The sequence below is a fragment of the Stegostoma tigrinum genome, chromosome 10 (assembly GCF_030684315.1).
Source record: "Stegostoma tigrinum isolate sSteTig4 chromosome 10, sSteTig4.hap1, whole genome shotgun sequence".
Lineage (NCBI taxonomy): Eukaryota > Metazoa > Chordata > Chondrichthyes > Orectolobiformes > Stegostomatidae > Stegostoma > Stegostoma tigrinum.
In genome coordinates, this window is record NC_081363.1 from 1,121,048 (window position 1) to 1,147,824 (window position 26,777).

The window sequence follows — 26,777 nt, forward strand, 5'->3', positions numbered from 1 at the left end:
CAACCTTCGGGTGGCATCATTGTGGCAGTGCAGGAGGCCCATGATGGACATGTCATCAAGAGAATGGGAGGGGGAGTGGAAATGGTTTGCGACTGGGAGGTGCAGTTGTTTGTTGCGAACTGAGCGGAGGTGTTCTGCAAAGCGGTCCCCAAGCCTCCGCTTGGTTTCCCCAATGTAGAGGAAGCTGCACCGGGTACAGTGGATGCAGTATACCACATTGGCAGATGTGCAGGTGAACCTCTGCTTAATGTGGAATGTCATCTTGGGGCCTGGGATGGGGGTGAGGGAGGAGGTGTGGGGACAAGTGTAGCATTTCCTGCGGTTGCAGGGGAAGGTGCCGGGTGTGGTGGGGTTGGAGGGCAGTGTGGAGCGAACAAGGGAGTCACAGGTCAGTTTGGTTTAGAGAGAAGAGCCTTCTTTCACTTGTCCCAGGGGTTTATCATTTTACCCAACTTGCTGATGTTTTGTTGAGTCACTTGTTTTGAAAGGATTGGAAATGGCTGCAGAGGAGAAGTATTCACAGAGATACACCTCTCAAAGTTTATCAGGCAGGTTCAAAGTTTCCAATGTGCGTACTCATTAATCAGCGAGATGAAAGGTTGTTTTAATAACAATGTTTAATGATCACTACCCTTCATCAATAACGATAATGGATGGAAAAAAGCTTAGAGTTCTTTCTAATTGCGATCTGAGAAAATTAGTTTTAGTGATTTCCAGTGACAGAATGTGGAAGAGCAGGGTGTAAATTAACTGAGGTTTAAAACTTACTTACGGATGCTGAGAATTCAGGTGAAGTATATTGATAACGTTTCATTTCCACTCTCTCATTCAATGACTAAGTTGACTCTCATTCTCACTATCACTTCTTTCACTCCATTATTAACTCTTAATATTTCTGTTATATGGAACATTCCTCAAATTGAAATGTAACTCTAATGTAAACCTGGTGAAGCATCAGAATTGAACTGCAAATGTATTTAGATGTCAGTCAGCAGAGTGGACAAGACATGGGCAATGAGAGGCAGGGTTTTATTCTGGTGCAGTGTTTAACCCCGAGTCCCAGAGGGAGCAATACATATTTAAACACTATTTCAAAGAAAGTTTTAAAATTTGTGACCTGACCCCCTCAAAAGACACTTCTGTGTGTGTTATACAAACAGGTTCAGAGATTGAAAATCACACGACACCAGGTTATAGTCCAACTGGTTTATTTGAAATCACAAGCTTTCTGACTCTCACCCCTTAATCAAGGGGCAGTGCTCCAAAAGCTTGTGATTTCAAATAAACCTGTTGGACTATAACCTGGTGTCATGTGATTCCTGACTTTGCCCACCCCAGACCGATACCAGTACCTCTACGAGTCAGAGGTTTAAGGTGACACGCAGTTAGTTTCAGGTATCTGAGGGCCTTACAGTTAGCTACAACCGGTCTGACTCCAACACAACAAGGCCAACCCAGACTATGTGGGGATGGGGGTGGGGAGGGGGTGCAGGTGTGAGACTAGAAAGGACTGTGAGGCCAGGGTCAGCAACTTAAATATTAAAATTCCCCAAACACTGACTCATGTCCAGAGCCAATGGGAATGGAGTGAAACCTCCAGGGGATGGCTGTCAGTGCTGGAGAGGACAGTCGCAGAAACCCTCCCAGATGGAGTAGGCATGGCCTTAGGCCTGTGATAGGAAAGCCCCTGGGTCAGGGAGGACTTTCCTTTGTCCACCCCAGGCCCCTGATTCCCAGAGCTGTCCATGATGGCTCAGAGACAGATGAGCTGCCAATCAGATCCCAGTCCACCTTGGGGTCAGGTGTCTCAGTGAAACCAGAAAACATGAAATGGGATGGCTCAATGACGAGATCCCACCCTCATGCCATCTCTCCCCACAGCCTGCTTAGAGATGCTGCTTGACCTGCTGTGTTCATGCAGCTCCACACTTTGTTGTCTCGGTGTCTCATTGCCTCTGCTTATTAAGTATGTGAAACTCTGTCCATACAAAAAAAAATTCATCATTCAGGACTTTTCAACACATGTAAAATTGATATAAAATGTCTATTCCATTCCAAACGAGCTGGATGAACTTGATTTCCTTACAGTGACTGAGAGAGTCTTGCTCCTGAGATTGATCTCCCACAGTTGGTCAGGTTCTCTGTGGGACTGTGATGATTTGGTCAGAGAGTTCAGCAGCTTATATCAGTGAATCTCTTGTGACTGTGTCTCAGCCACACGCTCTGTGTCAGAGGATTTTGATGATCCTATGTAAATGTCCAGGTGCACAGGAAGCTGCCCTACCTTGGAGTCAGGCTGGAGCAAAGATCTCTCTCTCTCTCTCTCTCTCAACCAAGTGGCAGTGTGCGGAGTGAGAGTTCAGTGAGACTGGCACTGACTCAGCATGTGTGTGTATGTGTATGAGGCTCCTTGAGGCAAGGTGAAACCAGGAGTGTCAGTTTGTGTCAGGTCTCACCTCGGCTTATTATGTTCACAGCTAATTCCAAGTGTCCTTTCTGTCAGACTCACAGGTGAAGCCGCGCTGAAGTGTTGCTGTGCGTCTGCTGAAAAGAGTGACTCTGATAAACCAGCTCATCACTTGGGGACACCATCATTGAACACAGGCCCTCATGACTTTTCAACACACTGCTGAAATATTTCAGCTCTTCATTCAGCTGTTTAATCTCCTTCCTTAGGGCAGCGTTTTCTTTCTCTAAATATTCGCTTTCCTGCAAAAGAAAACAAAACAAAAATATTGGAGGAACCTTTCTGGAAAGTCTTATCGAGACTCAGAGATTGGTGTGGGAGAGAGAGTTTGAGTTCCTGGAACATGGACAGGTTTTGGGAAAGTGGGAGCTGTACCAATGGGATAATGTTTCCGGAGCCACAGTGAGACCATGTTCTGGCAAACTGTATAACAAGGAAAGTACAGGCTTTAAATGAGTGAGAGCGAGGGAAGATGTGATACATTAAAGAGAGACAAGACTATACAGTACGGCAGCAATAAGGGAAGTTATAATCAGAGGTTGACAGGAAGCAGCAGAGCGTATAATCTTCAGAGTGTGCCAGTAGATAAAGCTAGAAGGTTGTGAAAATGGTACAAAGACGGAACTAAAGGCTCTATATCTGCACATGGCATTTATAACAAACAGATGAGTGGTGTTCTCAAATAGGAAGAGATGTGTCTGGTCTGATAACCAACATAGAGCTGTGAGTGCAAGATGTCAAAGGCAGGGACATGAATGTTGAAGGTCTCTTGTGATATTTAGGGAGGGGAAATAGAGGAAGGGTAGCGTTGTTAATTAGGAATGTCGTAACTACCACAACGAGAATGACCCTATTCCTAAAGATCAAGATGTACAGTAGCTTTGGGTAGAGATCACGACTAAAATGGTAAAAGGCCACCCCTGAGGTTAAGTGTACAAGCTCCACAGCAGAAATGACTTTGTAGGCCAGAAAATATCAGAATAAATAATGCACCTCGTGAGAAGCATAGAAATTATTTTAATCAACTCATACCATCAACAAATCAATTGTCAAAGGCAGCCAGGGAACTAAAAAACAAAAACACTTGTTTCCCAGTGCAGCATGTTCCAGAACGAACCAGAGAGAAGACTATTCTATTTTTAATTATTCATTTATTATTGTGGGTGTCACTGCCTGGCCAGCATTTCTTGCCCATCCCTAGTTGCCCTTGAGAAGGTGGGGGTGAGCTGCTTTTTTGAACCGCTGCAGTCCTCCTGCGGTGGGTTGACCCGCAATGATACAAGGGAGGGAATTCCAGGATTTGGACCCAGCGACACTGAAGGAACGTTGATACATTTCCAAGTCAGGATGGTGAGTGGCTTGGAGGGGAAGTTACAGGGGGTGGTGTTCCCATGTACCTGCTGCCCTTGTTCTTCTAGATGGAAGTGGCCGTGGGTTTGGAAGGCGCTGCCTGAGGTTCTTTGGTGAATTTCGGCAGTGCGTCTTGTAGATAGTTTGTGTTTCACTAACTTGATTCAGTTTTTTTGAAGAAATGACAAAGAAGATTGATGAAGGCAGAACATTGGACATAGTTGCTATGGGCTTCAGCAATGCATTCGACAAGTTTCTGCACATAGACTGGTTAATAAGGTTTGAAGACCTGAGATCCTGGGAACCATCCAACAGGATACAAAATTGGCCCAAATGTAATCTTCAGAGGGTGATAGAACATAGAACATTACAGCACAGTATAGGCCCTTCGGCCCTCGATGTTGTGCCGACCTGTCATACCGATCTCAAGCCCATCTCACCTACACTATTCCATGTACGTCCATATGCTTATCCAATGACGACTTAAATGTACCTAAAGTTGGCGAATCTACTACCATTGCAGGCAAAGCATTCCATTCCCTTACTATTCTCTGAGTAAAGAAACTACCTCTGACATCTGTCCTATATCATTCACCCCTCAATTTAAAGCTATGCTCCCTCGTGCTCGCCGTCACCATCCTAGGAAAAAGGCTCTCCCTATCCACCCTATCTAACCCTCTGATTATTTTATATGTCTCAATTAAGTCACCTCTCAACCTTCTTCTCTCTAATGAAAACAGCCTCAAGTCCCTCAGCCTTTCCTTGTAAGACCTTCCCTCCATACCAGGCAACATCCTCGTAAATCTCCTCTGCACCCTTTCCAAAGCTTCCACATCCTTCTTATAATGCGGTGACCAGAACTGTTCGCAATACTCCAAGTGCGGCCACACCAGAGTTTTGATGGTGGAGGTTTGTTTTACAAACTGGAGAACCTGTGACCAGTGGTGTGCTGCAAGGATCAGTTCTGAGTCCACTGCTTTTTAACATTTATCTAAAAGATTTAAATGTGAATGTATCAGGTTTGGTTAGTAAGTTTGCAGATGACGCCAAAATTGAAGGTGTAGTGGATAGTAAAGAAGGTTACCTCAGAGTACAATTGGGTCTTGATCAGATGGACCAATGGGCCGAGGAGTGGGATGCATTTTGAAAAGGTAAACCAGGCAGGACTTATACAGTCAGTGGTAAGGTCCTGGGGAGTGTTGCTGAACAAAGTGACCTTGGAGTCCAGGTTCATGGTTCCTTGAAAGTGGAAACGCAGGTAGATAGGATAGTGAAGAAGCCATTTGGTATGCTTGCCTTTATTGGTCAGTGCATTGAGTATAGGAGTTGTGAGGGTCATGTTGTGGCTGTACAGGACATTGGTTAGGGTCACTTTTGGAATTCTGTGCAATTCTGGTCTCCCTGCTACAGGAAAGATACTGTTAAGCTTGAAAGGATTCAGAAAAGATTTACAAGGATGTTGCCAGGGTTGGTGGATTAAGGTATGGGGAGAGGCTGAATAGGCTGGGCCAGTTTCCTTGGAGCGTTTAAGGTTGAGGGATGATATTATAGAGGTTTATGAAATCATGAGGGGCCTGGGTAGAGTAAATCACCAAGCTCTTTTCCCAGAGTCACGCAAAACCCGAGACTGTCAGATTAAAGTGAGAAGGAAAGGATTTAAAAGGGAACGAGGGGGTAAATTTTTCACACAGAGGGTGGTGCTTGTATGGAATGAGCTGCCAGAGGAAAGGGGTGGAAGTTTTTTTTCTCCTTTATTCATTCACAGGATGAGGATGTCACTGACCAGGCAGCATTCATTGCCCATCCCTAATTACCCAGCCAGCAGCTCAGAGTCACCCACATCACTGTGGGTCTGGAGTCACATGTAGGACAGACCAGGTAAGGATGGCAGTTTCCTTCCCTAAAGGACATGAGTGAACCAGGTGGGTTTTTTCTGACAATTGACGATGGGTAATTTAGGTAGGTGATGGTCTAGTGGTATTATCGCTGTTAACTTGGAGACCCAGATAACATGTCGGGACCGGGGTTTGAATCCTGCCACAGCAGATGGTGTAATTTGAATTCAATAAAATATCTGGAATTAAGAATGTAATAATTACCATGACAGCAATGTGATTGGCTCTTAATTGTCCTCTGGACAATTAGGCATGGGCAATAAATGCTGCCGAGCCAGCGATGCCCTCATCTGTGAATGAATGAAGGAAAGAAAAAAAGCCTCTGTGGCAGAATTCAGACCCAGATCCCACAATGATACCTGTGGCTGAGGATTAACAGCTACCACTAGGCCATCACCTCTCTCACTAGAGGACACATCCCCAGGTTATACAATCCATTCATAATAAAATGTGAGGCTGGATGAACACAGCAGGCCAAGCAGCATCTCAGGAGCTGCTTGGCCTGCTGTGTTCATCCAGCCTCACATTTTATTATCTTGGAATCTCCAGCATCTGCAGTTCCCATTATCTCTGATACAATCCATTCAGTTCCCTCAAGTGAGGGATGGAATGTAACGCCCAGGACTGGCTGCTAACAGGAAGCAGAGACTGGTGTAAATGGGCTAACTTTGTTGCTGATACAAAGGCTGGCTCAGTAAGAGGAGATGAGGAGTCTGGCTCAGTAAGAGGAGATGAGGAGCCTGGGAAAGAATATAGAGCACTTGAGTGATAGAGTGAAATGTGGCAGATGGAATATAATGTGGGGAAAAAGTGAGCTTTTCTACCTTGGCGAATAGAATGGGAAAGCAGCAAATTATCGAAAGGAAGAGATATTGGTGAAATCTGAGGCACAAAGGTGAATAAGCAGCAAAATGGAAAGGGAACAAATGAAGCGTTGTCTGTCAATCTGAGGGGAATGGGATAAAAAACTTAATGTTTCTTATGGATGTATGTAAAATGTTGGTGTCTACATCTGGAGGCAGTGAACAGTTTTGGTCTCTTTGCTTAGAGAAGCAGTTTAGAGAAGTTCACTTGACTGATTCCTGGGATCAGGGATTGTCGTACAAGAAAAGATTAAACAGGCAGATATATCTTCTGGCATTGTATTTATTATGGAGTGGGAGTGCGAGAGAGAGAGCAAGAGAGAGAGAAGAGGTGGAAGTGTGTGGGGATTGACCATCTCTCTGTAAACCCTATGCACACAGTGACTTGGGAGAGACTGACTGGCTGGAATGCAGAGTGACGCCAACAGCGTAGGTTCAATTCCCTGCACGTCCCAAGGTTACCACAAAGGTCTGACTTTCTCAAACTCTCCCCTAAGCTGAGGCATGAATCAGAATGGATTGCCTGATGAAAAGGAGCAGCCTCTGGTATTGTAGGGCGATGCCTTTATGAAATTTGCTCATCAGTATCTTGAGTGAGAAAGAGATGTGAAATGATGGCAGGCCCCTGCTGTGAATTATTCCAAACTAAAAAAAACTGAGGAACTGTAAGATATCAACAGGAATAAAAGAATTAATGAATTTTTTTCCCAAGTGGCAGCTGGTGACTGGAGAAGTACAGCAGAAATCAATGCTAGGACCCCAGCTATTCACAAAGTATATTATATGTGACATAGATGAGGCAAATAAGCATAAAATCTCAACATTTACAGATGATACAAAGCTGGGTGGGAGCTGAGTTGTGAGATGGATGCAGAGATGTCTCAGTGTGATTTGGATGAGCTGAGTGAGTGAGTAAATCAATGGCAGATGCAGTATAATTTGGATAAATATGAGGTTATTCACTTTGGAAGCAAAAACAGAAGGCCGATTACTACCCAAATGGCTGTAAATTGGGAGAGGGGAGTATGCTGTGGGGCCTGGGTGTCCTTGTGTACCAGCTGCTGAAGGTAAGCATGCAGATGCAGTAGATGGTAAAGAAGGCAAATGGTATGTTGGCCTTCATTGTGGGAGGTTTTGAGTACAGGAGCAGGGGTGTGTTGCTGTTGTTATACAGGGCCTTGGTGAGACCACACCTAGAATATTGTGTGCAGTTTTGGTCTCCTTCTCTGAGGAAGCGAGACCTGGTGATGGAGGGAGTGCAGCAAGAGTTTACCAGACTGATTCCTGGGATGGCAGGGCATGAAGGGATCGCAGGGCCTGGTGTGAAGAGAGACTGGATCAATTAGGATTATATTTTCTGCAGTTTAGAGAAAGAGGGTCAATCTCACAGAGACGTGTAAAATTCTAACGGGATGTGACAAGGTAAACACAGGAAGCATGTTCCCAATGACTGGCAATTCCAGAACCAGGAGGTCACAGTCTAAGGATAAAAGTAGGGCCATTTAGGACTGAGAAATGTCCTCACCCAGAGAGTGGGGAGCCTGTGGGATTCTCTGCCACAGAAAACAGTTAAGGCCAAATCATTGAATGTTTACAAGACAGAGTTAGATAAAGTTCTTAGGGGCTAAAGTAATCAAAGAGTTTGGGGGAAAAGCAGGAACAGGAGACAGAGTTGGATGATCAGCCATGATCGTTTTAAATGGTGAAGTAGTGTTGATGGGCTGAATGGCCTAATCCTGCTGATACTTTCTATATTCCCATCTTGAATCTGAAAGGATATTGGTTACTGAGATATGGTAAATTTTCCAGAAAATCACTATCATGTATTCTAGCCCTTAATCAGATAAAAATCAGGCATTTCTCATCCCCCTTGTTCCTGCTGAGGTGGGTAGGGGAGGGTCCTCTCACATGATGGTGGAAATTCTTGACATTTTTTGATGGAAACCATTCTCGCCCACACTCTCTAGTTTGTGACTCCAAGACTAAGTACAACATCACTAGGTGAACAATAGCCAGGCCTGAAGCTCGCGAATCTCTGACTCAGACCACATTGTCTCTGCTGCTTCATTATAAAAGGGAGAAAAATCCAATTCTACAGTCTCAAAAGCACTGAGGCCCTGGGGTGAAAGGTCTGATTGTTTTAGAAGTGGATTGAAGTAGACATGATGTGAGAGTGAGAGAGGTAAAGGAAGAGAGAGAGAGAGAGAGAGAGAAGGAGATGTCCTGTACCAAGCCTTCAGTAGACCCTTGGTCAGGAGCACTGCGATTCATTCATTTCAGAATGTGGGACACTTGCTGTGTTAACCTGGCTAAACCAACCAACTGCAGGAAATGTGCAGTTCATCGGCAACTTACAAACCAAATTCACTGCTTCCTCTGACAGTTTCACAAACATAACAACCACAGCAGTACTTCAAACTGAACAGTTTCTCACAGAAACTCTGCACTCTTGCTGCATTCGGCAGGGGGGGGGGGTGGTGAATGATCACGTGTGTAATATATACTATATATTATTTATTACAAACCACATGCTACATGTGACACAGTATATACTATATACTGTTTGCTATGTACTGCATATTATAGATTGCATGTTACACGTGATATTATGTTACTCCCATAAAGATAACGGTGTTTCACTAGTTACTGAAGTATTTTCCAGAGGAGGGAAAAAGGATACCACAGATCTCTTGTTGCTTGAATGAATGAGAGAGGGTGGTTTTCAGTTTGACGTGGAGATAGATTACTCCCACTCTCGACAGAAACCTGCAGTTGGAGGTGCTCAGACTCTGTTGGATCCTGAGCCGCAGGGAAGGGCTCAGAAACAAACTAGTTTTTTTTCAAATGAACATTTAGGGCAACACAATGACAACATCTCCAAATGCCCTCACAAAGCCAGCAAGGGTTGAAAGTTGAAACAAACATGTGCAAAACATCAGAAGCAACATGAAGGAGGACATTTTGAAACAAAGAATAGGAAGGGTTTGGAAAGCACAACCTATGAAATGAAGGACAGGAAAGAATTCATCAGATCACCTCATTCTCCAAATAAAACTTTCACATTTTCAGCTGAGCTCGACAAGCAAAACATCTCCCTTAGCATCTTACCCCCAACAGTGCCCACTCCCTCAGCATCTTAACCCCGACAATGCGCGCTCCCTCAGCACTGACCCTCCGACTGTGCCCACTCCTCAGCGCTGACCCTCCGACTGTGCCCACTCCCTCAGTACTGACCCTCTGACAGTGCCCACTCCCTCAGCGCTGACCCTCCGACTGTGCCCACTCCCTCAGCACTGACCCTCCGACAGTGCGGTGCTCCCTCATCACTGACCCTCTGACAGTGCCCACTCCCTCAGTACTGACCCTCCGACTGTGCCCACTCCCTCAGCATTGACCCTCCGACAGTGCCCACTCCCTCTGCACTGACTCTCCAACAGTGCCCACTCCCTCAGCATTGACCCTCCGATAGTGCCCACCCTGTCAGCACTGACTCCCCGACAGGGCCCACTCCCTCAGCACTGACCCTCCAACAGTGCCCACTCCCTCAGCATGACCCTCCGACAGTGCCCACTCCCTCAGCACTGACCCTCCGACAGTGCCCACTCCCTCAGTACTGACCCTCCGACAGTGCCCACTCCCTCAGCACTGACTCTCCGACAGTGTAGCTCTCTCATTGTCCCAGTGTAAGTTTCAGTCCAGGTTATGATGATTTAATTTGCTGGAGTTTCCAGTATTGATGAGCTGACCAAGATGAAACACACAGGGCTCTGAGGAGTATCTCAGGGATGCTTTTTCCCCTGAGCCAGGGGAATCCAGAACTCTGTAACAAAATTCCATCCCCTATTCCCAATTTCTCCGCCTCCGCCGCATCTGCTCCCACGATGCGGCATTCCACTCCCGCACATCCCAGATGTCCAAGTTCTTCAAGGACTGCAACTTTCCCCCCACAGTGGCCGAGAACGCCCTTGACCGCGTCTCCCGCATGTCCAGCAACACATCCCTCACACCCCGCCCCCGCCACAACCGCCCAAAGAGGATCCCCCCCGTTCTCACACACCACCCCACCAACCTCCGGATACAATGTATCATCCTCCAACACTTCCGCCATCTACAATCCGACCCCACCACCCAAGACATTTTTCCATCCCCACCCCTGTCTGCTTTCCGGAGAGACCACTCTCTCCATGACTCCCTTGTTCGCTCCACACTGCCCTCCAAAACCACCACACCCGGCACCTTCCCCTGCAACCGCAGGAAATGCTACACTTGCCGCGACACCTCCTCCCTCACCCCTATCCCAGGCCCCAAGATGACTTTCCACATTAAGCAGACGTTCACCTGCACATCTGCCAATGTGGTATACTGCATCCACTGTACCCGGTGTGGCTTTCTCTACACTGGGGAAACTTTGCAGAACACCTCCGTTCAGTTCGCAACAAACAACTGCACCTCCCAGTCGCAAACCATTTCCACTCCCCCTCCCATTCTTTAGATGACATGTCCATCATGGGCCTCCTGCAGTGCCACAATGATGCCACCCGAAGGTTGCAGGAACAGCAACTCACATTCCACTTGGGAACCCTGCAGCCCAATGGTATCAATGTGGACTTCACAAGCTTCAAAATCTCCCCTTCCCACACCGCATCCCAAAACCAGCCCAGTTTGTCCCCTCCCCCCACTGCACCACACAACCAGTCCAACCTGTCTCTGCCTCCCTAACCTGTTCTTCCTCTCACCCATCCCTTCCTCCCACCCCAAGCCGCACCTCCATCTCCTACCTACTAACCTCATCCCACCTCCTTGACCTGTCCGTCTTCTCTGGACTGACCTATCCCCTCCCCACCCCCCCACTTATACTCTCCTCTCCACCTATCTTCTTTTCTCTCCATCTTCGGTCCGCCTGCCCCTCTCTCCCTATTTATTCCAGAACCTTCACCCCTTACCCTCTCTGATGAAGGGTCTAGGCTCGAAACGTCAGCTTTTGTGCTCCTGAGATGCTGCTGGGCCTGCTGTGTTCGTCCAGCCTCACATTTTATTATCTTGGATTCTCCAGCATCTGCAGTTCCCATTATCACTCTGTAACAACATTCTCTGGTTCGTGGGACCCAGAGGAGGAGAAATGTCTTTATTTGGAAGGCTGGGAATCCTTGGAATTCTGTGTCACTGAGGGATGGGGAGTCTCTGTATCAAAGGGTGGGACAGAATGAATTTTCTTCTCAAGGACATGGGGATGGGATTAGCCATGATTGTAAAAAATGATCCACCATGACAGGCTGTACAGATAGATTTTTTCAATAATTATTTCTGAACTGTGAGGGGATGTGCTGCAGAATTTGAGCAGATTGGGCTGTTAGCTTGAGTGGACTGAGTGGCGAACCAGTTTTGGGGGGTGGGAAGGTGGGAGGTGGTTGATGGTGGGGGGGACCTTTGCGAGTTTGAAGGGCCTTGAGGAGGTGGGTTTAGAAAAACTGTAAACTGTACCATTACACAAGGGTCAAAAATATGAGTTCCAGGAGAAACGCCATTCCCCAGGCAGCAGTGAGAGAGTCGGACCCAGACAGAGTGGGCAAGGAGAGATAGGTTTGATGTGTTAAAAGGAAAAGCTGGAAAAACACATGAGGAAGAAAGACTGGTTTAATGTGAGAGGGGAAAGCTTTAAAAGGGATCTAAGGGGTAACTTTTTCACCCAGAGGGTGATGTGTGTAATGAATGAGCTGCCAGAGGAAGTTGAAGCATATGGGCCAAACGTTGGCAACTGGGACTAGATCTATCCAGGACATCTGGTTGGTGTGGACAAGTTGGATCGAATGGCCTGTTTTCGTGCTGTACCTCTCTATAACTCTGTGAATGGAAGAAGATGGTGATAGGGTCAGATGAAGAGAGGAGTCATGACAAGCAGAACTTCCAGCACTGAGCCCAGGGGCTAACTGGCCTGTTTTCATGCTGGATCTGAGCCTGTACTCTGTACCTTCACTTTAGACAGATGGGAAAGCAGTCGCTGCCTGCTTCGGGACCTGTTACTCCCTGTTCTCTGTTGCTTTGAGACTTTATCCTGTTCCTGATTAGTGAGGATGTCTATCCATTTTGACCCCATCATCTTACCTGGTGTAGTGTATCTGCTTTCAGGGTCTGTCTCTGCCTACTCTTCTGAGCAGCAAGACGATTCTTCTCCCTTCGCAAGACCTTCTTTGTTTCTTCAAAGTTTTCCTGGAACATTGGAAAGGAGGGATTGCATTATTTTCCTATCAATCTAGGTAAGGAATGTGTGCACCGCCTGTCCAGTGTGTGACTGCACTGTGTACAGTTGGATCAGAGCTGGGTACAGAATGCATGCACCGCCTGTCCAGTGTGTGACTGTACTGTGTACGGTTGGATCAGAGCTGGGTACAGAATGTGTGCACTGCCTGTCCAGTGGGTGACTGTACTGTGTACAGTTGGATCAGAGCTGGGTACGGAATGTGTGCACTGCCTGTCCAGTGTGTGACTGTACTGTGTACAGTTGGATCAGAGCTGGGTACGGAATGTGTGCACCGCCTGTCCAGTGTGTGACTGCACTGTGTACGGTTGGATCAGAGCTGGGTATGGAATGTGTGCGTGAGTGATAATGGGAACTGCAGATGCTGGAGAATCCAAGATAATAAAATGTGAGGCTGGATGAACACAGCAGGCTAAGCAGCATCTCAGGAGCACAAAAGCTGATGTTTCGGGCCTAGACCCTTCATCAGAGAGGGGGATGGGGTGAGCGTTCTGGAATAAATAGAGAGAGAGGGGCAGGCGGACCGAAGATGGAGAGAAAAGAAGTTAGGTGGCGAGGAGAGTATAGGTGGGGAGGTAGGGAGGGGATAGGTCAGTCCAGGGAAGACGGACAGGTCAAGGAGGTGGGATGAGGTTAGTAGGTAGGAGACGGAGGTGCGGCTTGGGGTGGGAGGAAGGAATGGGTGAGAGGAAGAACAGGTTAGGGAGGCAGAGACAGGTTGGGCTGGTTTTGGGATGCAGTGGGTGGAGGGGAAGAGCTGGGCTGGTTGTGTGGTGCAGTGGGGGGAGGGGACGAGCTGGGCTGGCTTTGGGATGCGGTGGGGGAAGGGGAGATTTTGAAGCTGGTGAAGTCCACATTGATGCCATTGGGCTGCAGGGCTCCCAAGCGGAATATGAGTTGCTGTTCCTGCAACCTTCGGGTGGCATCATTGTGGCACTGCAGGAGGCCCATGATGGACATGTCATCTAAAGAATGGGAGGGGGAGTGGAAATGGTTTGCGACTGGGAGGTGCAGTTATTTATTGCGAACTGAACGGAGGTGTTCTGCAAAGCGGTCCCCAAGCCTCCGCTTGGTTTCCCCAATGTAGAGGAAGCCACACCGGGTACAATGGATACAGTATACCACATTGGTGGATGTGCAGGTGAACGTCTGCTTAATGTGGAAAGTCATCTTGGGGCCTGGGATAGGGGTGAGGGAGGAGGTGTGGGGGCAAGTGTAGCATATCCTGCGGTTGCAGGGGAAGGTGCCGTGTGTGGTGGGGTTGGAGGGTAGTGTGGAGCGAACAAGGGAGTCACGGAGAGAGTGGTCTCTCCGGAAAGCAGACAGGGGTGGGGATGGAAAAATGTCTTGGGTGGTGGGGTCGGATTGTAGATGGCGGAAGTGTCGGAGGATGATGCATTGTATCCGGAGGTTGGTGGGGTGGTGTGTGAGAATGGGGGGGATCCTCTTTGGGCGGTTGTGGCGGGGGCGGGGTGTGAGGGATGTGTTGCGGGAAATGCGGGAGACGCGGTCAAGGGCGTTCTCGACCACTGTGGGGGGAAAGTTGCGGTCCTTGAAGACTCCCTTGTTCGCTCCACACTGCCCTCCAACCCCACCACACCCGGCACCTTCCCCCACATCCTCAGGAAATGCTACACTTGCCCCCACACCTCCTCCCTCGCCCCTATCCCAGGCCACAAGATGACTTTCCACATTCAGCAGAGGTTCACCTGCACATCTGCCAATGTGGTATACTGCATCCACTGTACCCGGTGTGTCTTCCTCTACATTGGGGAAACCAAGCGGAGGCTTGGGGACCGCTTTGCAGAACACCTCCGCTCGGTCCGCAATAAACAACTGCACCTCACAGTCGCAAACCATTTCCACTCCCCCTCCCATTCTTTAGATGACATGTCCATCATGGGCCTCCTGCAGTGCCACAATGATTCCACTCGAAGGTTGCAGGAACAGCAACTCATATTCCGCTTGGGAACCCTGTAGCCCAATGGTATCAATGTGGAGACAACAAAATGTGAGGCTGCATGAACACAGCAGGCCAAGCAGCATCTCAGGAGCACAAAAGCTGACGTTTCGGGCCTAGACCCTTCATCAGAGCTCTCTGACGAAGGGTCTAGGCCCGAAACGTCAGCTTTTGTGCTCCTGAGATGCTGCTTGGCCTGCTGTGTTCATCCAGCCTCACATTTTGTTGTCTTGGATTCTCCAGCATCTGCAGTTCCCATTATCTCTGGTATCAATGTGGACTTCACCAGCTTCAAAATCTCCCCTTCCCCCACCGCATCCCAAAACCAGCCCAGTTCGTCCCCTCCCCCCACTGCACCACACAACCAGCCCAGCACTTCCACTCCACCCACTGCATCCCAAAACCAGTCCAACCTGTCTCTGCCTCCCTAACCTGTTCTTCCTCTCACCCATCCCTTCCTCCCACCCCAAGCCGCACCTCCATCTCCTTCCTACTAACCTCATCCCACCTCCTTGACCTGTCCGTCTTCCCTGGACTGACCTATCCCCCCCACCACCTCCCCACCTATACTCTCCTCTCCACCTATCTTCTTTTCTCTCCATCTTCGGTCCGCCTGCCCCTCTCTCCCTATTTATTCCAGAACCCTCACCCCATCCCCCTCTCTGATGAAGGGTCTAGGCCCGAAACGTCAGCTTTTGTGCTCCTGAGATGCTGCTGGGCCTGCTGTGTTCATCCAGCTTCACATTTTATTGTATGGAATGTGTGCACTGCCTGTCCAGTGTGTGACTGTACTGTGTATAGTTGGATCAGAGCTGGGTACGGAATGTGTGCACCGCCTGTCCAGTGTGTGACTGTACTGTGTACGGTTGGATCAGAGCTGGGTATGGAATGTGTGCACCGCCTGTCCAGTGTGTGACTGTACTGTGTATGGTTGGATCAGAGCTGGGTACGGAATGTGTGCACCGCCTGTCCAGTGTGTGACTGTACTGTGTACGGTTGGATCAGAGCTGGGTTTTGGTGTTTGAAAGGTTCACATTCTGTTTCAGGCAGCCCTAGTTGTTGCTGCTGCCTCTGACTCAAACTGTCCTCCTTCTGGGAGTGTCCTCTCCCCAGTGTGTGACTACCTCATATGTACCATGCCCCCCAAGTGACAGAGGGAGGCGATGGCCTAGTGGTATTATCACTGGACTGTTAATCCAGAGACATGGATAAAAGTCTGGGGACCTGGGTTCGAATCCCACCACAGCAGATCATGGAATTTGAATTCAATGAATGTCTGGAATTAAGAACGTTATGGTGGCCATGAATCCATTGTTGATTGTTGGAAAATCCCGTTAGTGTTCTTTAGGGAAGGAAACTGCCATCCTTACCTGGTCTGGCCTACGCGAGACTCCAGACCCACAGCAATGTGGTTTACTCTTAACTGCCCTCTGGGCAATTAGGGATGGGCAATAAATGTTGGCCTGGCCAGTGACACCCTCTGCCCATTAATGAATAAAGTGTTGGGGGGGGGGGGGTTGCAGGGGGCGGTGGTGGGGAGGAGAAAGCAACCGTGAGAGTTCTGCACAGCTCTCATGCGGTACTGTGAATCCATCAGAGTTACCGTCAATGCCTCGGGAATCTCTCCACATAAAATGCTTCAATAAATTTAAAACAGCTTGTTACCATTGCCCACTGTAACTAAAGTGTCGATCACCTTTAATTTGTACAAAGAACAGGCCCTTCAGCCCTCCAAGCATGTGCTGACACATTTGGCCCTTCCATACTTTAACTATAGTCACTAACAGGATGCGTATCCCTCTGTTCCCTTCCTGTTTATGTTTTCGCACAGGTGTTTCCTGAATGTTGCTATTATGTCTGCTTCCAGCACCTCCTCTAGCAGCGTGTTCCAGGCACTCACCACCCTTTGTGTGAAAAACGTGCCTCGCACATCTCTTTTAAACTTTCCCCCTCGCACCTTGAACCTGTGCCCTCCAGTAATTAACCTTCCCACCCTGGGAAAAAGCCTCATACTTTTCACTCTACCCATGCCATTCACAATCTGATAAACATCTAGTCAGTTGCCCGTCAGCCTCCTGTGTTCCACTGAAAACAAATCCAGCCTCTCCAACCATCCTTCACAGCTAAAATCCCCCATGTCTGGTAGCAACTTGATAAGCCGTTTCTGTATCCTCTTCAACACATCTGCATCCTTCGCGCGGTATGTACCCAATAATTCTACGATTCTGATATGCAGCACAGCGGTACTATTGGTTGTTAACTAATCGGTCACTTGTGTTGGACACCCTAATCCGTGTGAACCACTCTACACCAATAAACATTGCTGTTCTCTTTCTCCTCATCTCACATTCAACCAATACCAGCATCCAACTGTTTCTGAGGATAGACAGAAGGAGAAAACCACCTGCGGCTGGTGTTAGCAAGCTCTGTACAAGCTGCTGAGAAATCCCTCATGATGTCTTACACTAACAGCAGGATACAAACAGAAGGTTCGTCGCCATGAATCCGTCTCACACCATGGTGCTTATCTCACCTCCATCTCCCCAAATTTGCTCTGAATCCCTTAAACCACTTCCCCAACTCAAACTTCCTTTCAAAACTGGCAATAGGTTGACAGCACCAATAGCCTGAGAGAGAAAGGGAGAGAGTGAGAGAGACAGCGAGAGATAGATAATGAGAGAGAGATGCACACAAAGGCAGAGACAGAGATCCAATCTTCTCTCCCCCTCGGAATGTCCTGGCTCTAATGTTAACAGTTGGATTTTTCACTGCACTGCTGCAAATTGAAGCTGTTGAAATCATCAACTGTTTTTAATCACTTTGATTGGTCCAGCCCTTAATATCTGAAAACCCAGAGGTTTCAAACTCACATTTCTATAAACAGCCGCCAATATCCCACCCAAATAATCCCTGGGTGAAAATGAAATCAAACACTCTTTTACAAAACCAAAATCATGGATAACCCAGAAATTAGCTGCACACAAACTGACTAAACATGCAGAACTAGTCAACTTATAACTTTAAGGATATGAGAACAATCATTCTCTTATTCCAGAAGATGAAGGTCGGTTTTATACATCAGATAAAGGAATGAATTTATGTTCAGAGAATGTCTTTAAGAATCATTAGAGAATAGAACATATTCTACATCTTACAGACCATTGCTTCCAGAGATACACAGTAAAGCTCTCTCTACACTGCCCCCATCAAACACTCCCAGAAAACAGGCAGCACGGGATTAGATACAGAGCAAAGCTCCCTCTACACTGCACTCATCAAACACCCCCAGGGACAGGGACAGCACAGAGGTAGCTACAGAGTAAAGCTCCCTCTACAGTGTACCCCATCAAACACACATAAGGACAGGGACAGCACAGGGTTGGATACAGAGTAAAGCTCCCTCTACACTGTTCCCCCATCAAACACTCATACAGGGACAGCACGGGGCTAGATACAGAGTAAAACTCCCTCTACACTGCCCCCCCTTAAGCTCCGGGTGAAGCTAAAAACTGTGAAGCAATCGATAGTTTCTTGTTGTTTTCTTTTCAGAAAATAAAATGTGCAGCCATGGAAGTGAGTTGTGAAAGTGCCTGAAGGTGGCTTAGTGTGATATTGAGAGAGAGGCCTGTGGTATAGAATTGAGTTGTTAGGAAGTGGGACTGCGCCATGAGAAGCTCTGGGACCACAGCGTGTGATAGTGAGCTGTGGTTGTCAGAAACATTACAGAAAATGGTTGTGCCAGTGAAGAGCAAGCCATTTGTAAATTGAACATTAAAATGATTTGCAGATGTCATAACCTGAATTAAACTTTGAAAAAGAAAGCATTTAGACACAAACAGTGAGAAGTGATCAAGCATTGACTGGTTTGGACTGGGTGTCTGCTGGAAGCTGGAGAAGGGAGATAGTTCAAGCACAATGTTTACCCAGAGGAGATTCACTACCAGCTTTCCCTTTGGAGGAGCTGATGGCAAACAACATCTAACTGTACATACCCTGATCAAACTCAGGCAGAGAGGGGTCAGCCTCTTCCTGCATTATACCATGTGTCTTTTTCATTTGCCTAGTGATATTATAGCTGGGTTATTACTCCAGAGACCAAGACAATGATCTGGTTCAAACCCTGCCCTGGCAGATGGTGGAATTTAAGTTCAATAAAAAAATCTGTAATTAGGAATCTAGAGATAACCACAAATCTGTTAATGTTTGGAAAAAGACCACCTGGTTCACTAATGTCCTTTAGGGAAGGAAACTGCCATCCTTACCTGGTCTGGCCGACACATGACTCCAGACCCACAGCAATGTGATTGACTCTGATCTGCCCCCGAACAATTAGGGATGGACTATCAATACTGGCCCAGCCAGTGATGGGCTCAACCCATGAATGAATAAAGAAAAGCAGTTCTTTTTCTGGTTAAACTTGCAGAAATTTTAAAAGCACCATCTCAGCAGATTGCAGCTTGAACTCAGAGGCTCTTGGCTGAGGTTCGGGAGAGGGTTGCGGGGTGGGGGGGGGGGTCGCGGGGGTTGGTGATGTGAGCTGACAAGTGGAGAGTGATCAAGCACACTGTCCCTGAGCCTGCGCTGCACTCCCCACGGAGACTACCACAACTGGTCTCACACTGAGGACCAGGAGAAATCTCTCAGCTACTCTCACTGACCAGGAGCTGTGCTAACCAGCCGGGGAAGGGACAGACATTTCCACGAAGAAAACGAGAAACTTAGAAAACACAGAGAAGAGAACAGGTGCAGGCTGTGATAACATGGCCCACTCTTTAAGAATTTATATTTAAACATAGTAGCCCTGAGAGAAACTGGGTGAAACATTTAAAATACAGTTTCAAATACAATATCTCTTGCATTGCATATTCAGTTAAACCTTCAAAGGTACTGCCACCTCCACCCCTCCCTCCACTGCAGGTCCCCACCGCAGCCCAGTGGCATTCATCTTGCATGTACCTGTTTGCCATTGTTAGGCTGGTACCTGCTGTAGCTGCTGTCACTGCTGTCAGAATCGTGAGCCATCCCTTTCAAAGCAATCCTTGGTGTACTCTCCAGCTCTCTCACTGAACTTGCCTCTCATCTCACTTTTCTAAACTCTCAGCCTGCCTCTTCTGGTAACTAACACGGGGCCCATGAAGCTGGAAGTCATGTGATTGTGGCGGAAACTGTGTCACTCACATCTGGGAATAGAAGCCCAAAAACCCAGCAAAAAAACCCAAAGTCTCTCTTGAGGGGGAGGCAGACAGAGAGAACTGGCAAAAAAAAACTACTGACAGACACGGAGAGCAGTTACAAACAAATTCACTGCAGAGAATTCACTTCAGAAAAGGTCAGGATTTTCAAACCTCAAACAAATACTTTTTAAATTGTTCAGGGCAAGTGGGCACCACTGTCTGGGCCAACGCTTGTTGCCTGACCTTAAATGCCCCCAGAGGGCACTTAAGACTGAACCACTTTGCTGTAGGTCTGGAGTCACATGTACGCCAGCAGACCGCCCTCGGTAAAGAGCAGGAATGAACCAGATGCAACTTGATTACAATCATCAATGATCATCGATCATCATCATCAATGACAAAATGACAACCTCCATCTCCATTAGACCGGTTCTTGATGGATGATTTTTATTGAACAAAACTTTCACCAATTTCCATGTTAGGATTTGAACTCAGATCCCCGAAGCATTAGCCTGGTATTTGCTGGATTGCTAACCTCATGACATTACCACCATAAATAAAGTCAGAGAGTTATATACCATGGTAACAGTCCCTTCAGTCCAGCTCATCCACGCTGACCAGACATCCTATTTAAATCTAATCCCATTTTCCAGCATTTGGTCCATATCCCTCTAAACCCTTCTGATTCATACACCAATCAGGTGTCTTTTAAATGCTGTAATTGTACCAGCCTCCTCCACCCCTTCCTCTGGCAGCTTATTCCGTACATGCACCACCCTCTGTGTGAAATAGTTGCCCCTTAGATCCCTTTTAAATCTTTCCCCTCTCACCTTAAACCTATGCCCCTCCAGTTTTGGGCTGCCCCACCCTGGGTAAAAAGACCTTGGCTATCCATCCAATCCATAGAACACAGAACATGGAACAGCACAGCACAGTACAGGCCCTTCGGCCCATGATGTTGTGCCGAACTTTTACCCTATTCCTAAGGTCTATCTAACCTCCACCCCTATCTTATACTATCATCCATATGCCTATTTAACAGCTGCTTAAATGCCCCTAATGAGATCGACTCCACCACCGTCTCCGGCAATGCATTCCACGCCCCAACCACTCTCTGAGGAAAGAACCTACCTCTGACGTCTCCCCTATATCTACCTCCACTCACTTTAAAACTAATTCCCCTTGTAATAGCTACCTCCACCCGAGAAAAAAGTGTCTGGCTGTCCACTCTATCTATACCTCATGACCCTTGTGAGTTTATAAACCTCTATAAGATCACCCCTCCACCTCTGACACTCAGGGAAATTCAGCCTCTCCCTGCAGCTCACTATCACCATCCTGATAAACACACAATTATTAAGTTTAAGCGTGCTCCAGGTTGCAAATGAAAATGAGAAAATGTGTTCAGTGAAATCACCAAGATCATGTTTGACTGGGAAAGAATGTGGGAGAGAATTATTTCCTCAGAAATATGTCAATTCCTTCATAATAACTCAAAGTAGATTCCCTTCTCGCTGCTGCCGTGCATTTTGACCCTGTAGTCTGCACATTGGCAGTACTCTGGGTCATTATATAATCCAGTGTGATCTTGGAAGCAGAAAGTGTCCAATGTGAGATCAGTGAATGTAGAGCATTGAATGTCCTCATGCAGGGAGAATGTGAGAACTGATCCAAATCTTCACAGTAGCAATGAGGAGTGACTACAGGGCTCATCCAGTGATGGTATCTGACTGAGAAACAGATTAACCTAAGTTTCTATTCTCTAATTCACTCAGGGACTCTCTGTAAATAAAAACAGAGAATTTTGGAAATAAAATCATTGAATCTGAAATATCTGGAATTAAGAATCTAATGATGACCACGAATCCATTGCAGATTGTCGGAAAATCCCATCAGGTTCGCTAATGTCCTTTAGGGAAGGAAACTGCCATCCTTAACCAGTCTGGCCTACATGTGACTCCAGACCCACAGCAATGTTGGGGAACTGCCCTCTGGGCAGTTAGGGATGGACAATAAATGCTGTTCCAGCCAGCGACTCCCTCATCCTGTGAATGACTAAGGATCCTCATCTGGTCTTGTTTACATAGAACATATAGAACATAGAACATTACAGCGCAGTACAGGCCCTTCAGCCCTCGATGTTGTGCCGACCTGTCATACCGATCTCAAGCCCATCTAACCTACGCTATTCCATGTACGTCCATATGCTTATCCAATGTCGACTTAAATGTACCTAAAGTTGGCGAATCTACTACCGTTGCAGGCAAAGCATTCCATACCCTTACTACTCTCTGAGTAAAGAAACTACCTCTGACATCTGTCCTATATCTTTCACCCCTCAGTTTAAAGCAGTGCCCCCTCATGCTCGCCATCACCATCCAAGGAAAAAGGCTCTCCCTATCCACTCTATCTAACCCTCTGATTATTTTATATGTTTCAATTAAGTCACCTCTCAACCTTCTTCTCTCTAATGAAAACAGCCTCAAGTCACTCAGCCTTTCCTCGTAAGACCTTCCCTCCATACCAGGCAACATCCTCGTAAATCTCCTCTGCACCCTTTCCAAAGCTTCCACATCCTTCTTATAATGCGGTGACCAGAACTGTACACAATACTCCAAGTGCGGCCGCACCAGAGTTTTGTACAGCTGCAGCATAACCTCTTGGTTCCGGAACTCGATCCCTCTATTAATAAAAGCTAAAACACTGTAAGCCTTCTTAACAGCCCTGTCAACCTGGGTGGCAACTTTCAAGGATCTGTGTACATGGACACTGAGATCTCTCTGCTCATCTACACTACTAAGAATCTTACCATTAGCCCTGTACTTTGCCTTCCGGTTACTCCTACCAAAGTGTATCACCTCACACTTGTCTGCATTAAACTCCATTTGCCACCTCTCAGCCCAGCTCTGCAGCTTGTCTATGTCTCTCTGCAACCTACAGCGTCCTTCGTCACTATCCACAACTCCACCGACCTTAGTGTCGTCTGCAAATTTACTGACCCATCCTTCTACACCCTCATCCAGGTCATTGATAAAAATGACAAACAGCAGTGGACCCAACACCGACCCTTGCGGTACACCACTAGTAACTGGTAAGCGACTGCAGACTCACAGCCATGTGAATGATGCTGAACTGCCCTCTGAGATGACCTTTGAGAGCTAGTCATCACAACTCAAAGGCAGCAAGTGCTAGCTCAACATCCCATAAATAAAAGAACACTGAAGCCCTTCACTCTATTGACCTGGTTAAAGGGCCCTGGTTCTACTGACCTTTCACCTGCCCATGTTAATTGCTCACAGTGGGGAAGGAGGTGTGAAACAATATCTGTGCTATTATAAAATGCATCCAAAATGGTCCTTTAATCGGTTGTAATGGTGTGACTTCTGAATATTTGTCCTGGGAAAGTCCCCATTCAGAGGCAGCCGTCAGGAAATCCCATTCTTCCTGCCCACTCTCCTGCTAGCCCATCACACAAGCAGGCCTGCTGACTTGGTATTAACCATAAGATCAAAGCCTATTACACACAGAAGTGAAAACAAAATTAAACAACGTGACCTTGAAAAGTTTCAAAATAAATTGCCATCTACTCCAACACCACTTCACCACAGTACTGAAACATCCAGAGAAATTCCTTCCTGACAAATTCTTTCATTTTGACTGAACTGTTTCTGTTCTCGTCCCATTAACTGCGAGTCCTTTTCCAATCACCATTCACACGGAGAGCTTAGACTTTCCCCCTCTTTAAACATTTGCAGCTTTCAAACCAAACACTTCTGGTCTGAAAGTTTCACAAATGACACTCTTTCCCTAAGGCAATTTATTTCCTTAAGTGCCCTGAACAATCTCCTGTTTCTAGGAAAGAATATACTTGCATCAGAATGCAGCCATATCTCCTCCAAACTGACTCCGGAAGCTTCCCGATCTCTGAGGGGGTAGAGTGGGACAGGGCTGTAAAACAAAACTCAACCCTTGAACATTAGAAACATGACAGCAAGTGATGCCTTTCAGTGTTTCCTCTCTCCTGCCCTCAACGCCCACAATATCAACAATCTTCCACAGAGACTCCAAGAGCTCCTCAGTCACCTTCTCTCAGGTTTAAAATTATGGTTCCTGAAAGACTAATCGATTTGCACTCTAGATCCCTTGGTAAAAATAAACTCACACACCCATGGGCACCTGGTGGTTTTATCGCGAGATCATTAATCCAGCGGCGCAGGTAATTGTTTGGGGACCTGGGTTTGAATTCTGCCACAGCAGATGGAGGAATTTGAATTCAATATATTTTTAAAAAACTGGAATTTAAAGTTTAATGATGACCATGAATCCGTTGTCGATCGTCAGGAAAAACCCACCTGGCTCACTAATGTCCTTTAGGGAAGGAAACTGCCATCCTTACCTGGTCTGGCCTACATGTGACTCCAGACCCACAGCAATGTGGGGGTCTCTGAACTGCCCTCTGGGCAATTAGGGATGGGCAATAAATGCAGCTTAACCAGCGATGCCCACATCTCCATGGCTGAATTTAAAAAGCCTCTAATTTAATAATAAAAAACACATGTACAATTCACACATTTTGCGTCACTCATGTTGAAAGGTATATGAGGGCAAATGTTTTTCTTGTGACAATGTCATTGGCCCTTTTAAAAACTCTCCCTTTTTTCCCTCAACAGCTGACTTTTGCTCACATTTGGGGAGGGGTTTGATGCAGCTTTTGACATTTCACCCTCAGACATTTCCCCTTCTCTCAGATTCAATGAGAAGTGTTTTCAGTAACTTAAACACTGCAGCAGCTGGAACAAACCAATGGGTTTTAATCAAGCCCTGAATAATTGTATCCAGAAGGCATTTGATAAGATGCCACATCAAAAGAATGAAAGTGTGAAACTGTCTGTTTTCACAGGAAATAGAGAAAAGGAAGTATCTTATGTAAATGGAGAGAGATTGCAGAGCTCTGAGGCGCAGAGGGATCTGGGTGTCCTGGTGCAAGAATCAAAGAAGATTAGAACATGAGAACTAGGAGCAGGATTAGGCCATTCAGCCCCTCAAGCTTGCTCTACCATTCGATACATTCATGGCTGATCTCATCTTGGCCTCAACTCCACCTTCCTGCCTATTCCCAATAGCGCCTCCACCCAATACTGACTAAATATCTACATCCTCCTTAAATTTACTCAATGTCCCAACATGCACCCCACTCTGGGGTCGTGAATTCCGCAGATTCGTGACCCTTTGAGAGAAGTAGTTCCTCCTTATAAGAACCACAAGAGCTGTGGATGCTGTAAATCAGGAACAAAAACAAAGTGGCTGGAAAAGCGCAGCAGGTCTGGCAGCATCTGTGGAGAAGCAAACAGAATTAGCGTTTCGGGTCTGGTGACTCTTCCTCAGAGCGAAACCAAAGCCCCATATAGTACTGTGGGTGTGATCTCACCAAGGCTCTATATAACTACAATAACACATCCCTGCTCCTGTACTCGAAACCTCACTCCCCATACCCCTCCTCTCCTCAATACCCCTCCATTCCTCAATCCCCCTCCTCTCCTCAATCACCCTCCTCTCCGCAATCCCCCTCCTCTCCTCAATCCCCCTTCATTCCTGATCCTCCTCCTCTACTCAATCCCCCTCCTCTCCACAAACACCCTCCTCTCCTCAATCCCCCTCCTCTCCTCAATTCCCCTCCTCTCCTCAATTCCCCTCCTCTCCGCAATCCCCCTACATTCCTCAATCCCCCTCCTCTCCTCAATCCCCTTCCTCTATTCTCCTCTCCTCAATCCCCCTCCTCTCCGCAATCCCCCTCCTCTCCTCAATCCCCCTCCTCTCCGCAATCCCCCTCCTCTCCTCAATCCCCCTCCATTCCTCAATCCCCCTCCTCTCCTCAATCACCCTCCTCTCCGCAATCCCCCTCCTCTCCTCAATCCCCCTTCATTTCTGATCCTCCTCCTCTACTCAATCCCCCTCCTCTCCACAAACACCCTCCTCTCCTCAATCCCCCTCCTCTCCTCTATCCCCTCCACTCCTTAATCCCCCTCCATTCCTCAATTCCCCTCCACTCCTCAATCCCCCTCCTCTCCTCAACCACTCTCCTCTAATCAATCCCCTTCCACTCCTCAAACTCCTCCACTCCTTAATCTCCCCTCCTCCCCTCAACCCCCCTCCTCTCCTCAATCCCTCTCCTCTTCTCAATCCGTCTCCTCTCCTCAATCTCCCTCCACTCTTCAATCTTCCTTCCATTCCTCAGATGAGGAGTCAGACAATACAGGCAGTGACTGATAAATCAATCAGGAGCTCAGAGAGTAAATAGTCCCTGGGGACTGTCGAGGTGAATACTCTTGATGTATTGAAGGAGGGTGGGGTTGGGGATAGACACGTGAGGGGGAAAAGAAGTGAAAAACATGGTCAGGACTGAGGGAAAAGCAGACAGAATGGAATCTCACCTGGAGCGTAAATACCAGCTCAGATATAATGGACAGAATGGCCTGTTTCTGAGCTATGTGTACACCATAACTGACCAGTATTAACACCACAGGTAGTGAAGTAGGTAGAACGCAATGCTCCATCTACACTGATCCCCTCCCACCATCAAACACCCCCAGGACACCAGCAACATGGGGTTAGATACAGGGCAAAGCTCCTCTACACTGCCCCCATCAAACTTCCAAGAGACAGGGGCAGCACAGTGTTAGATACAGAGTAAAGCTCCCTCTACACTGTCCCCCATCAAACGTACACAAGGACAGGGACAGCACAGGGTTGGATGCAGGGTAAAGCTCCCTCTCCACAGTTCCCCCATCAAACACTCCCAGGGCAGGGACAGC

General features: G+C 47.3%; 1 protein-coding gene across 1 annotated transcript; it reads right to left on the reverse strand.

Moving 5' to 3' along the window:
- Nucleotides 1-1,291: 1,291 nt before the first annotated feature.
- batf (basic leucine zipper transcription factor, ATF-like) lies at nucleotides 1,292-19,900 on the reverse strand. Its single transcript, XM_059649418.1, has 3 exons — nucleotides 19,748-19,900; nucleotides 12,678-12,782; nucleotides 1,292-2,709 (listed from the first exon to the last, which is right to left on the reverse strand). The coding sequence occupies exons 1-3, from the start codon at nucleotides 19,811-19,813 to the stop codon at nucleotides 2,506-2,508; spliced, it is 375 nt and encodes a 124-aa protein (XP_059505401.1). The 5' UTR covers nucleotides 19,814-19,900; the 3' UTR covers nucleotides 1,292-2,505.
- Nucleotides 19,901-26,777: the final 6,877 nt, after the last annotated feature.

Coding starts and splice junctions, on each gene's coding strand:
- batf (XM_059649418.1), bottom strand. CDS start 19,813: ATGGCTCACGATTCTGACAGCAGTGACAGCAGCTACAGCAGGTACCAG. Junction 12,783..19,747: donor AGCCTAACAATGGCAAACAG/GTACATGCAAGA, acceptor CCAATGTTCCAG/GAAAACTTTGAAGAAACAAA. Junction 2,710..12,677: donor AAGCAGATACACTACACCAG/GTAAGATGATGG, acceptor TTTCTTTTGCAG/GAAAGCGAATATTTAGAGAA.